The following is a 14,274-nucleotide window of genomic DNA, read 5'->3' on the forward strand; positions in this document are numbered from 1 at the left end:
GAGCAGGTTCGCAACCCCCCTCAGACATTATTGGATAAACGAGTCTGCCGTGAAGAAGTCTTTACTGAGGTATATGTAATCGAGTTAATGTAATGTGTCGTATCATTATCATTACGTAATAATCATACGGTTCATTCACCGCTAAACACGCGCTAGGTGTTCGAATTTAAACTGTTGTGAGACATGCTAACATTGAATAATTTTACGGTTTAGACTCACTTGTTTTAAGTCACTCGCGCGACATGTTTCGGAGAGCCTAGGTCTCCTTTTTCAAGCACTAACAGTGCGAGCAGCGTTCACGACGGTCGTGTATCGCGTACTGCGGCACGCCGCGTCGCACGCTGCGCGCGCGCCGAGAAAACCGGTTGGGGGAGGTCGTCGTGAACGCTGCTCGCACTGTTAGTGCTTGAGAAAGGAGACCTAGGCTCTCCGAAACATGTCGCGCGAGTGGCTTAAAACAAGTGAGTCTAAACCGTAAAATTATTCAACGCGCTAGGTGTATTAATTTTAGCAATGAAAGTGTTAAATGGTCAGTTTTATTATACTCAAATTGTATAACGGCATAGAGAAAAAAATACATAAGAGTGCTCACTCCATACATCAGTTTTAGTACCAAAAAGACTATTAGCATCTAGCATCGAGTAGCGGAACTATCAGTACTGCTACTTGACAATAGATATCGCCACCGACCGGAAAGTCTTATGCTGTTGAGATAAGACTCCGGTCGGTGCTACATCTATTGTCAAGTAGCAGTACTGATAGTTCCGCTACTCGATGCTAGATGTAGACACTGAAATTAATAGTCTGAACTGATGTATGGAGTGAGCACTCGTATTTTTTTCTCTATGATAACGGCGACGTGATCTCGTTTAAGTTAAATAAGTAGTGAGGTTGCCCGGCCCCGGAGCAGCTTGGGGGCTGGCTAGCCTAGCTGGTGGCGCATTGCACTCGGTTCATGCCGGGGTGGTCGTCGTCTTCGTCATAGGCGGGGCCAGCATGCGCGCGCCGCCGCCGCGACTCCTGCTCAGGGTCCAGATCCACCAGATGGCACTCCTCGGCCAGCTCGGGTATGTCAATCTGCAACGATCGTGTTAACGTTACTTTTTGACTCTTAACCAATGATATTATATAATATATATAGGTTATCCTCATACTTGAGGAGCACAAAAAATACTTCCATATTTATTTCTATGCCTACGAAGAAATCTGTTAGGCCCTTCTCTCACGAGACTATTCAAAAGCTACGCGACTGAGATGCAAACCATGATCGCCTACTGGTATGTTACTCGTTTCCGCACACGGTGCTACGCAAATGAGACTATTTTGTATCATTTGCGGAACAACATTCGTACGACAATGTCTAGTGACTCCAGCGATGAAGACAATCTTCTTCTCAATTCTTTATTCGTCCAATTATTGTGTATACATTTAATTGAAATAAAAATATAATTCCTGAGCTGTCAAATTGATTTTTTTTCCAATCTCAAGCCACGCCTTTTCTGTCACATCTTTTCTTACATAATCAGGCAGCTTATAATTATATAAACATGGTTATTTTCCACCTCTTGAACGAAATTTATATTAAAAACTTGTTCCGCCGCCATCTTGAGTATACAACGCGTATACGACTCGAGTCGCGTGCGACCAGCAAGACAGTAGCGTGCGACTGTTATCAAACGCGACGTCGACGGGTCTCGTCGTGTGCGAAAAGTAGGAAATAAATATGGCGGGTACTCACAAGCGACGCGTAGGATACGCGTACGAAACACAAATCGCTTGAGAGTAGCCTCGTGAGAGAAGGGCCTTATTTTTGATTTATTTTCTCATTCCATCCATCTTTGTCACACTCGTTGTTAAACATAAGGTCGTCTCTTTCTCTTTCGGTGTGCGGGAGCTCGTTAGCACGTGCACATTTCTCACTTGTCCAGCAGCGACTAAAGGCAACTTGTCCAATTTGTCACAAGTTACGCGCTTCAATTTTGGAATGCCTATAACCTATCTTGAGTTATAAATCATTGCTCCTAACCGGGTTTTTTGGAACCACGAGTTTGATTACGGGGTCTACCTCTATCAACTTTTCTTCGTAAGGAGAGCCTCATGACGAATTAAAAATAAACACCCAAAAACATCACAACTAATTTAATGAATAACAAATTAAAACATGATTACATAGATAAATCCGTTTAAAAATCATTGAGAACATTAATATTTTCTTTGTATGCAATGCACAAACAACTTCTCATCTCCTAAATTAAGTAATTTTGTCTGAATTACTCTACCCCAAAAATATCTACATTCGATACTATTTCTGTTCCGTCGAGTATAAAGAACATTTTATCGCATTACTATTGAATTTGCGGATGTTTTCCTAAAGGTCCAGCATGGTCTCATAATAAACAAGGGGCGTGTGTGTCGCGGCCTTCGTCGCTTTATTAATAAAAATATTACACACATGCCTATGGGACAGAAAATAACACTTGTAAAGCGTAAAACAGATATCTTATGATATGATACTCTTCAACTCTAACTCATTATTTCAAAATCTAAGCTCGTATCATTGTGGAAATTCCATGTAGGTAGTTCTGATCTGAGAGCCACGCTTAATACGACACAGTTTCCTTTAATCCAGTGGTTCCTAACCTTTTCAGTCCGGTCACCCCTATGACTAACTAGGGAACCTGATTTTACCCCTCCTCCCAATGGTATTAAAAAATAAAACGTGTACGTTTGTTGTATTGTTATATTAGGTTAGCTTATCACCCCCGTAAAATACCAGTTTTACCCCCACGGGGGTAATTACCCCCAGGTTAGGAACCACTGCTTTAATCGATCCATGTACGCATTGCTTCCCTACTTTGTGCTCTACATTATGTTGTCATCATATTTGTCGTGTCGTAATGTTTACTAATACTAATATTCGTATGGGGGCGTCCGCGTGGCTATGTCCTCTAAATTCCGCTGTCTCGTCACAAAAAACGTCATTAACCTTAAACATATTTAGCAACCAATGATTTAGTGCTAATTTAAGAAATACAACTCACTGCGGTTTACATAACGTAACAAGTCTAGAAGTTCCATAAAAATGGTAAACAATACTATTTTTATAAGATTTAAACAAGGTGCAATGTAAAAATAGAAATAGCCTTTAAATGTAACCGACAAATGGGTACATTTTGCCTGTAATTAGCACAAATATGACAATGATGTTAGAACGGTGTGGCCTTGCCTATTAATCAACTGCTGAAGTACTGATTGACAATAAATATGACGCAATCGATTGTAAGTCTACGTGTATGAGAATAATTTGCAAGTTTAAATCGCGATCTACGTAAATACGATTTATACCTATTCAATAGACAAATTACAATATGTACCGAGCAGCAATTTGCATGGACATATAATGAATGGAATTCATTCATAAAGTGGCCATGCACTTTTGCAATTTTCTCCAAATATATTTAAAAAGAACTACATAGAAAAATACAATCTACTAATCAGTAATCAATAAGGTGTATATGGGTAATTCCGAATACTTCAAATTGTCGTGTTACCAAAAGACATCCATTTCCTCAAATAAAATCCATTTTAAAACCCACAGGGTTCTATTGCCCATTTAAAAAAAATGGTTCGCCCCGTACTGATCTAGTCAGTTTCAGATCTAATCTCACGACAGGCCCAATTCCACGATCGGACAGTCGCTTTTATAATTTTTTAACGCTGATTTTTAACAGTTTCGGGAGAATTTTGATAGTTCAGTACAAATAACCATTGTAAAAATCCAACTAGCATAAGTTTTATTTAATAAGTACATATTATCTTATGTACATGTACATATTATCATATATCTTTATAATAATAACATTGAAATAATACTTCCTTATCATAAATATTATAGTATGCATTTTTACACACTAACACACACACACACACAGTGTAACTCTCTGTACAATTTGTACCTACCAATATATAGATTAAGAAACTAGTATAAGCAACGAAACTGGGTCCTGTAACACAGGGTTTCCTAGATCAGGACACAGGGACGTGATTTACTGTATGTCTAAATTTATACAATAAACTTTTTTTATTTTTCATTTTTCATTATGTCCCGCTCTTATGAATGGAAATGTTGAAAATTAAATGGAGACTTACCACTGGTCTGGGCGGCAGGCAGTTCTCGAGCGCGGGAATGACTTCGGGGGGAATGTTGCTCGGGAAGTTTACTAGGAACTGGATGATGAGCTGGCCCTTGTCGAACGGGTTCTTGTACATCGGCATGCCTACAATTAAACAAAATAATGAGGTTCATTAGTTGCTATAGCCTTTTAGGGTGAAATCACATCTGTCAGCATCGAGCCGCATTTAATGTATGAGAAATCGCTCGTTAGTATGAAGATGCGTACGCATGCTTTCAGCTTTCCGCATGCGTACGCATCTTCATACTAACGAGCGATTTCTCATATATAAAATGCGGCTCGATGCTGACATATGTGATTTCACCCTTAAGGCCCAGCCATACAAATGAAAAGACTAAAATTTGCCACTGAAATTTTAACCTGTAGTCACAGACAATCCAACCTCTAGACATAGCATAGTCGCGCTACCCCCTCTGCCACACATACGGTAGCGTTACTCCATCTTCGAGTCAATCCCGTGCCGTGATTGGTCCGTGTCTTTGAACGGACCAATCACGGACACGGGATTCGCTCACCTCGTCCCCCCACACCCCCGTATTTTTGGCAGCATCGGTTTCATGAAAGAATTGGCCTAAGCTCAGTCTAGAGGTTGGATTGTCAGTGCCTGTAGTGTAGGAAATATAGTTGCTTTTGCGTTGTTTGAAAATTGAACGAAACAAAGCAAAAGCGTCTCTGTTCCAATGGAATATGGTTTAAATTTCATCAAACTGAATAAGTACTTTAGGTAGGACCTTGGGCCTTAGGAGGATAGGATGCGTTTCGAGAAAGACACGTTTTCTGTAGTCTTTCCCGCTCTCTTCTGTTTGGCAATTGGCTTTTTTTCTTCGATTGAATACCTGGCATTTAACCTTTTCACCGCCACCTCAATGAAGTAATAGTGTCATCAACGCCAAGTCACAGAATAAATAATAGTACTAAGTACAGAAGACTCGCTCTCTAGCAAAACGCGTCTATTACGATCAGCACAGATATGGCCGCTAGGTGGCGACAGCGCCACGCGCGGCTTATGGCTTTCCCCAAAATTGGGGCCGGAACGGATGTACTTTTAGCTACCTGTAGTAAAGCGACGAAATCGCGGAGTGAGCCACGCCTGACCAAGTCACAAATTGCACGACAACAACCCTAATAACATATCGAGTCGTGGCGTGTGGAGCATGAAATATACGTACGGACTTTATATAATTATATCAAGTCAATGGCGGCGAAAAGGAACTCACAAAATCTACCCTATAACGTCCAGATCTGCCGAATGTGCCACTTTTATGGGCTCAGTGAGTGTGGAAGCGATCCGCACATTTTTTCGAGTGTTTTGGGATTCGTGTTCATCGGCAGCTTCCGCACATGATTAGCGCACTAAGGCGGTTATCACACTGGATGCGATATCACAGCGGGATGTCGCTATAAAACGTTGTCTCGTTCAAACATTGAAGCGACGTGCGAATCGCATCCAGCGTAATCAATATATATAATAAAAGGAAGTGTACAATGTGCGTGCCGCTAAAACTCAGAAATGAGCCCCGATACGATCAAGGAAGTTTTATGGTGGGGTAGCCCTCTATCTCCCGTCCATGAAGAAGTTTCCCGTTTTTACCTGAAGCGTGTGCTTTTGAAAATATAAGGGCTGAAAGTTTCGCCCAGAACTAGACCCAGAATCAGTCGTATTGTTATTGAATATTGAACCTTAACTTAATAGACGAAAGTTTAGAATAGATCGTGAAATATATACCTACAAAAATGTGTACCTGGTGTGGTGTCTCGGGTCTCGGAGGCTAGACATTTCTATAACAGTCCAGAACATTCGGGAGGATTCAAGAGCATTGCACAGCATTTCAGAACATTCTGGAAGGTTTTCAGTTGTTCGAGAATGATCTAGGATGCTAGATCATTGTGGAACATTCCAGAACACTTTCGAATTTTGTGGAATATGTTGGAATATTGGGGCCATTTGATTTTTTTACAACTACCACACAATCACATGTCACCTCTCTGAGCGAAGCCGGGTACCTCAGCTAGTAGGTTGATAACCGCCCAAGTTTGGAGTGGACTTGTCTCTTGATTCATAAACCACTAACCTTCATTCAGCACACACTTGACCTCGCCATGCTTGGTGACCTCCCCGGGCATGACCGTTATCACAATGTCTCTGTCGTCCAGGGTCCGGATGACCTTTTGGAAGCCGCACAGAGCTTCCACCAGCTCGATGTTCAGGCGGATGATGAGATCGTTGCCGGAGCGTTTGAACACCTACAGTGAAAGAAGGTTAAGGTATTGTCTTCATAAGAAACTTGATGTGAAAAGGCTACATAAAAATAGGCTGAATGAAAGTTTATTAATATAAACTCGTAGACTCTGGCCACACTAACTTTGCACAAACTTTATAACATAAATATATCACTATAGGCTCCATATTTGACGTAGTACTTGGCATGAAACTTATCGTGGTCCGACTCTATATGCCTCATGGTCATAGAGAAATATAGTAAGACAAGAGTGCTCACTCCATACATCAGTTAGACTATTAATTTCAGTGTCTACATCTAGCATCGAGTAGCGGAACTATCAGTACTGCTACTTGTCTTATCTCAACAGCATAAGACTTTCAGGTCGGTGCTACATCTATTGTCAAGTAGCAGTACTGATAGTTCCGCTACTCGATGCTAGATGGAGTGAGCAATCTATGTATTCTTTTCTCTATGCTCATGATGGACAGAAACACGATAAAGAATGTGATTTGCCAAAGACAGTACAGAGAAAATTAACAGCAAAATAGCACAATTAAAGTGGTAAATTACAATACAATACTCTATATTGCACACCTCACCAAACTCGTAGTTTACAATAAATGTACAGTAACATAAACAAAGACAATAGAGGTAACAACAGGCGGTCTTATCTTAATTAGATACATGAGTAAAATTGTATTGTCATGGTGTGGTCGGACTATAACCCTGATACCACTGCCTGACCACAAGGTACTGTGATTACTTTGGCATTAGCGAAATAGTACAATAGAGTTGTTTCCAATAGATAAATTAACTACGTTCCTATTTATTTGTGTATTTAGTAGCAATTGTAACAACATTCAACAATCACGATTCTTACAACCTGCTCCGCCATCCTCGAAACGTAGGTATTTCAAGTTAATTTATACACGATCAATAAGGATTACACGATTTATAAGTGAGAACCTGTAATTGTCTATGTAAATCTATTGTAGCTCTTAGACAATATGTTTATGGCTGTTGGTTTTCCATATAAAAATAAAAATCAAGTCCTGTTTTAAATGACTAATTTTTTTTTCTGTCAAATATCAAATATCAACATTTATTCAGCAAATAGGCCACAAGGGCACTTTTACACGTCAATATGGAATTTACATACAGCAAAAAAAAAACACATCAATAATTATAAAATACAACTAAGCCGTAAATATCAAATCAAACTAACATAGAGATGTATAAAGCCTCTAAATGTCGAATTACAAAAAACGCAATAACAATAGTATTGAAAAAAAAAAACACAAAGATACAAAGTCAAATAGTAAATGTGACTTACTTCATGTTCCTTTTCATCTAAAACGATAATAAGGTCTCCGGGCTCTAGTTCCGGTTCCTGGTCACCTTCCCCGCTGAACACAATCTTCTGTCCGTCCGTCATTCCCTTGTCCACATGCACTTCCAGGATTTTACGGTCGCGCACCGTCTTGCGGCCCTGTCAGAGGAATATATCATTTTAGCCCAAGTCATAGACTAGGAATTCTCTAGACTGAGCATAGTAACGCTACCTCCTCTGCCACTTATACGGTAGTTTTACTCCATCTTCGAGTCAATCCCGTGCCGTGATTGGTCCGTGTCTTTGAACGGACCAATCACGGCACGGGATTCGCTCACCTCGTCCCCCCGCAACCCCGTATTTTTGGCAGCATCGGTTTCATGAAATAATTGCTCTAAACTCAGTCTAGAGGATTCCTAGTCTATGGCCCAAGTGTATGACTACAGACTAGACGCCGCGTGGTTAAAACCCCTGGGTATTGTGGTTAAGATTTTTAACTCGTAATGTTGATGTTTCTTTCATTTTTGAGGTGTTTGTGTAACGCTTGTATTGCACAGTTGCGCAATACAAGCGTAAATACAGTCAGCAGCAGAAGTTGCTAAGCGGGCTAGGTGTTCAAATGATCTTGACGCGACTTTGTTGTTAAGAGAATAAGAGCGTGTCAAGGTAATTTTGAACACCCGCCCGCTTAGCAACTTCTGCTGCTGACTGTACATGTTGTTATATTATTCTTGAACCCAATAATGAGTTAAGATCTGTGTGATGATTATTCAATTGGCAATATAAAATCAGGTATGCAATAATTTTCTATATGCAGCAACATTTTTGGCTCCGCTCCATTCATTTCTAAGAGCTCGATGATATGTCGCGGTTGTTGCCATATATGCCAATTAGGCTAATTATTACCTTTGTAATGTAATTGGAATAGTGCAGGGATTAATAAACATCGCCTCTTATGGAAAATATAAACATATTCAACATGTGACGACATAAAATAACATTTGTCCTTTTACTTTTATCTGGTGATTTCTACTGCAAATGTAGAATGTAGAAGTTAAGTTACCTGGCACAGCTTGCAGCGGTCCTTAGGGTCGATGGTCTCCCGCTGCCCGCGGCACTCGCTGCACAGTCTGGATCTGCTGGATCATGCCCGGAGCCAGCTGCTGGATCTGGACCTGCATGCCGGAGCCGCGGCACGTTGGGCATGTTTGGACCGCACCCTGAAGAAGTTAAGTTACCTGGCACAGCTTGCAGCGGTCCTTAGGGTCGAATCTCCCGCTGGCCGAGGCACTCGCTGCACACAGTCTGGATCTGCTGGATCGTGCCCGGAACCAGCTGCTGGATCTGGACCTGCATGCCGGAGCGGCGGCACGTTGGGCATGTTTGGACCGCACCCTGAAGAAGTTAAGTTACCTGGCACAGCTTGCAGCGGTCCTTAGGGTCGAATCTCCCGCTGGCCGAGGCACTCGCTGCACACAGTCTGGATCTGCTGGATCATGCCCGGAGCCAGCTGCTGGATCTGGACCTGCATGCCGGAGCGGCGGCACGTTGGGCATGTTTGGACCGCACCTGAAGAAGTTAAGTTACCTGGCACAGCTTGCAGCGGTCCTTAGGGTCGATGATCTCCCGCTGGCCGCGGCACTCGCTGCACACAGTCTGGATCTGCTGGATCATGCCCGGAGCCAGCTGCTGGATCTGGACCTGCATGCCGGAGCCGCGGCATGTTGGACATGTTTGGACCGCACCCTGGAAAATGGCAACATTGTCACATATGTCAAGGTTAAAACATTTCTTTATTCCAGTAGGTTTTGCAACAAGCACTTCTGAATGTGGCGCCTAAATCTAACTAGGTGAGATCTATTTCAGTTAGAGAATTGAAAAAGTTATTCGTCAAACCATTTTTATAAGGATGATCACTCAACTATCCATACCAACTAATCTTCTACCTCAACCACCAAACAAAGCTGAGAATTAGACAACTCACCAATCTTCCCATACAACAAGATTATGCTTTTTAATCATAATCAGTAGGGCTAAGATGGTTGCTTTTTTATCATCTGTCATCATGCCTGTCACATTCTACACACACAAATATGTAAGTGCAAAAGTGACGCTGACATGACAAGTGATAAAAATGCTATGATATCGCCGCAGTTTTGGTGCAATCAGCCATAAGCATTATTTTATTTATTTATTTAATCTTTATTGCACACAAGAAAACACACTGTACAAAAGGCGAACTTAATGCCATAAGGCATTCTCTACCAGTCAACCTTTAAGATTGATTCAACTGTCATCTTCTGGCATCGCCTCTATCGGACGAGGCCAGGATGATGTGCAACCTGTACTTAAAAATAATGTAGTAAGTAATTCTACACTACTACATTATTACTTTATCTCACTACAGGGGTGACATAGTCACTGCGTGACAAAACCCCTTTAAAATTAAGATTTAAAAAAAAAAACTGTCATCTTACCTTCTTTCCACCGCGGCCCTCACACTTCTCGCAGATGACGTTCTTCTGCAGCGCCAGCTTCCTAACAGCACCCCGGTACAGCTCCTCCAGCGTGACGGACAGCTGGTGGATCACGTCCTTGCCCTTGCGCTCGCGCCCGCGCCGCCGGCCGCCGCTGAAGCCCCCGCCGAAGAACATGTCGAACAGGTCCATGGGGGAGGAAAAGCCGCCGCCGCCACCACCGCCCTCTTTGAGGGCTTGCTCGCCACCTGTACAAGTCAATTAAAATCTATTTTTAGGGTTCCGTAGCCAAATGGCAAAAAACGGAACCCTTATAGATTCGTCATGTCTGTCTGTCTGTCCGTCTGTCTGTCCGTCCGTATGTCACAGCCACTTTTCTCCGAAACTATAAGAACTATACTGTTGAAACTTGGTAAGTAGATGTATTCTGTAAACCGCATTAAGATTTTCACACAAAAATAGAAAAAAAACAATAAATTTTTGGGGTTCCCCATACTTCGAACTGAAACTCAAAAAATTTTTTTTCATCAAACCCATACATGTGGGGTATCTATGGATAGGTCTTCAAAAATGATATTGAGGTTTCTAATATCATTTTTCTCTAAACTGAATAGTTTGCGCGAGAAACACTTCCAAAGTGGTAAAATGTGTCCCCCCCCCCCCCTGTAACTTCTAAAATAAGAGAATGATAAAACTAAAAAAAATATATGATGTACATTACCATGTAAACTTCCACCGAAAATTGGTTTGAACGAGATCTAGTAAGTAGTTTTTTTTATACGTCATAAATCGCCTAAATACGGAACCCTTCATGGGCGAGTCCGACTCGCACTTGGCCGCTTTTTAATTCGGTAGACTAAAATGACATTTCATAGTATGAAATGACATTTTATGTTCATACTATGAACTGTCATTTCAGTCTACCGAATTAAAAAATAGACTTTAGTTAGTTGTAGAAAGTGTAGAAACCCAGGTAAATTAGAAGGTGGGAGAGGTAGCCGACCGCCCTGTATGGAGATCTTTTTATATCCATAGGTTATTCGTTTTCTGGCTATTCGTAAAATGTGGTATGTACATAGGTAGGCTAGAATATATGATTGTGAAAGTAACTTTGTTTGTTTCTGTTACCTTCTCAAACTACTATACTAATTTAAATGAAATTTTGTATGTAGAAAGCCCTGAAAGTTATGTCCTGAAGATGAAGAAAAGACTACTTTATTTTTTGGAAATTTTTTCAACAGATGTCAAGTGAATAACAAACAAATGTAGCTACAATTAATAAAACTCATTGCGTCTGGCAGTAGAGTTGGCAAGTATCCAACAGTACAAAACAAAAACATTACAAAATTATCCTCTAGCCGCCCAGAGGCCTATAAAAAGGTCTCCTGTTCCATTCTAATTTGAACTTTTTGTTGACAAAATAAAATTTCATTTTCCTTGGCAAGGTTTAACGTATGGGCTAGAGGATATACATACCTTGGTCATAAATTCTCCTCTTGTCTGGGTTGGAGAGCACCTCATACGCCTGGGAGATCTGCTTGAACCTCTCCCCCTCATTAGGATTCTTGTCCGGGTGGTATTTGAGTGCTAATTTTCTATATGCCTTCTTAAGCTCATCTGTTGTGCAAGCGGGTTTCACTCCAAGGATGTCATAAAATGTTGTTTCCTTAACCATTTTTTAATCTGAAATCATATTTGTAAAAGACTTTTGCAATTAGATACTATACCCTCCTACGGCCCAGCCATACAAACGAAACATCCAAAATGCTACTGAAATTTGAACCTAAACAGAAGGCCTACTGCGAACCACGTTCGACGTGTTGCCTCTCTGTCACACTTGTAAATTCGTACGTAAGTGTGACAGGAAGGCATCACGTCCAACGTGGTTCGCGGTAGGCCCTCAGTTTTATCCTATAGTAGTGGTAAATAATAACTAGCCAGAGGTTTTGTGATATTCAAGCGGCTATACTATACCAGTGCTAGCTTGAGATGCATAAAACTTGGAGTTGCATTTGCAGAAAATATATTAAACAACCAGATTATAAATATCTACAAGTTCTAATGACACATATATGCAATCAGCTGATTGCTAAAGATTACGAGGACTAACTCTATCTCGTTAGAACACGGAATGACTTTGTACGGTTACTATACTATTCTAGAATTCATTTCCTTTCTCCAGTCTCCAGTCTATTCATCTATTGTTACGCATGTTCAGATTTTGGTTTTAGATACATCGAACACCTAATCTAAATAATTATACGAAATAGACAACAGCCACTATTTCAGAAACGTGGTTAATCCTTAAGTTACGAATATTGATTAAGTACTGTGGTGCAAAAGAAAATAGCCCGACATTACAACCAACGAAAAAGTTCCATAGACCCAATCCAGAAAATTATGGCGGAGATTAAACTTACCTTAATTTAACAATTCCAGGTTTAGATTTTAACAAAGATAATAACGATACGCTACTTGCACTGTGTAAACTTCCAGAAAACGAATCACGAGCGAGCACACTACACACTGTCGTCACTGTCTCAGTTCCACAGAATACGGTTTGACACCAGTCTGATGCAGTCGAAGTTCAAAAATGACGTATAATATGCGGAACACTTTATTAAAACCTCGGTACATACATGAGTCGAACACAAAACGTGCTGTTTCGAGAAATTTCTTGATTTCAATGATTAGCAAATAAAATTACAAATATGTAATTTCAAATACTAACTTAACATGTTATCTCTTTTACTCTAATAGCTTAGTACATAGACACTAGCGCTACCGATGGCAATGATTGGTTTTGACATATTGGCTCTAAAATTGGTAGAGTTATACATCAAATACGAAAGCTATTCAAGACATAAGTTTAAGAGTTTAAACTCCCCTTTAACTGAAAAAATCTGATTCTAAATATATTATACTACTCTTTGTTCTAAAGCCACTCCACACTCGTATAGCCAATTTAGACTCTCGCGCGAGCCACGAGACGAGCCGCGAGCCGCGCCACGAGACGCGAGTCCACCGTTTACACTCGCGTTCGGCTTGTCATTCGGTTATAAACCTTATGCCGTGCCGTTAGTGTTTAAATTATATTAGCTCCACGAGCTTGCGAGCCACGAGACGAGCCGCGAGCCCACCGCTTACACTCTCGTCTCGTGGCTCGGCTCGCGGCTCGTCTCGTGGCTCGCGCGAGAGTCTACATCGACTACGAGAGTTTAAATCGGCTATAAATCGACTATCAGTGAATCAACTCCCTCCACACTCGTGCGTCAATCGCGCATATTTTTCTAAAGAGCCCTCCACACTCGTAACAACACTGTATGGCCTTGGCCTTGCAAAAAAAACTAAAATAAGTCTTGTCTTGTCCTTGTCTTCGCCTCTTCGGCTCGGCCATGAATGAGTTTATTCATTTAAATCATTTATTCAGACGTATTTTTTGCTTTCTTTCATTTCAATGTATTTATCGTGAAAGTTATATTAAATTTATTTTTGAATAACCATGACACCGGGCCACAAACTACTAAGAAGATACTTGCACCGGGCAGGCTGAGTCGGCGCGTATTTACAGGACAGGTAGGCTTGTTTGGCATTGGCAGACTTTTGGCAGATTTAAACTTTAACTTTATCGTCAAACCTACGATTATTTTTTTTGTTTTAGTTATTTATCTAGTCTAGTGTAGTGAGGGTGTTATAATTTAGGTGTCTTTAGCCGCTTGTCCTCATTTTAATTGATTCTGTTGTGTTACCAAGTTTGTATTACACATAATTACCTATTACCTATTTATTTACGTTTCGGAAATGAAAAGCCAGCTGAAAGAACTTGATTTTAATAAATCAGAGGTTAAAAATTTTCGCACTGAACTGAAATCGACTGAAATAGTCGAGCTGCGCCAGGAACTGGAAATAGTCCACACTATCTGCGCCAAAATCGGTATTTCTACGCATTAGTGGTTCCCTATCTAGAGAATCTTTAACACTGAACAAAATATAATGTTTGTGGTCCACACACCTAGATACCTAACCTACAAAACTTTACACTGTTAATTTAG

The 14,274-nt window shown here is 40.8% G+C and overlaps 1 protein-coding gene across 1 annotated transcript; it reads right to left on the reverse strand.

Annotated features, from left to right (window-relative positions):
- Window positions 1–902: 902 nt before the first annotated feature.
- On the reverse strand, window positions 903–12,850 carry LOC134649590 (dnaJ homolog subfamily A member 1). Its single transcript, XM_063504409.1, has 8 exons — window positions 12,643–12,850; window positions 11,699–11,905; window positions 10,223–10,470; window positions 9,333–9,491; window positions 7,749–7,904; window positions 6,266–6,437; window positions 4,150–4,277; window positions 903–1,077 (listed from the first exon to the last, which is right to left on the reverse strand). The coding sequence occupies exons 2-8, from the start codon at window positions 11,895–11,897 to the stop codon at window positions 928–930; spliced, it is 1,212 nt and encodes a 403-aa protein (XP_063360479.1). The 5' UTR covers window positions 11,898–11,905; window positions 12,643–12,850; the 3' UTR covers window positions 903–927.
- Window positions 12,851–14,274: the final 1,424 nt, after the last annotated feature.

The sequence above is a fragment of the Cydia amplana genome, chromosome 7 (assembly GCF_948474715.1).
Source record: "Cydia amplana chromosome 7, ilCydAmpl1.1, whole genome shotgun sequence".
Lineage (NCBI taxonomy): Eukaryota > Metazoa > Arthropoda > Insecta > Lepidoptera > Tortricidae > Cydia > Cydia amplana.

Excerpts from the sequence above, each read along its gene's own strand:
- LOC134649590 (XM_063504409.1), bottom strand. The coding sequence starts at position 11,897 with ATGGTTAAGGAAACAACATTTTATGACATCCTTGGAGTGAAACCCGCT. Across the intron at positions 10,471-11,698 it reads GAGGAGAATTTATGACCAAG|GTGGCGAGCAAGCCCTCAAA; the intron begins GTATGTATATCC and ends TGACTTGTACAG. Across the intron at positions 9,492-10,222 it reads AGGGCCGCGGTGGAAAGAAG|GGTGCGGTCCAAACATGTCC; the intron begins GTAAGATGACAG and ends GCCATTTTCCAG.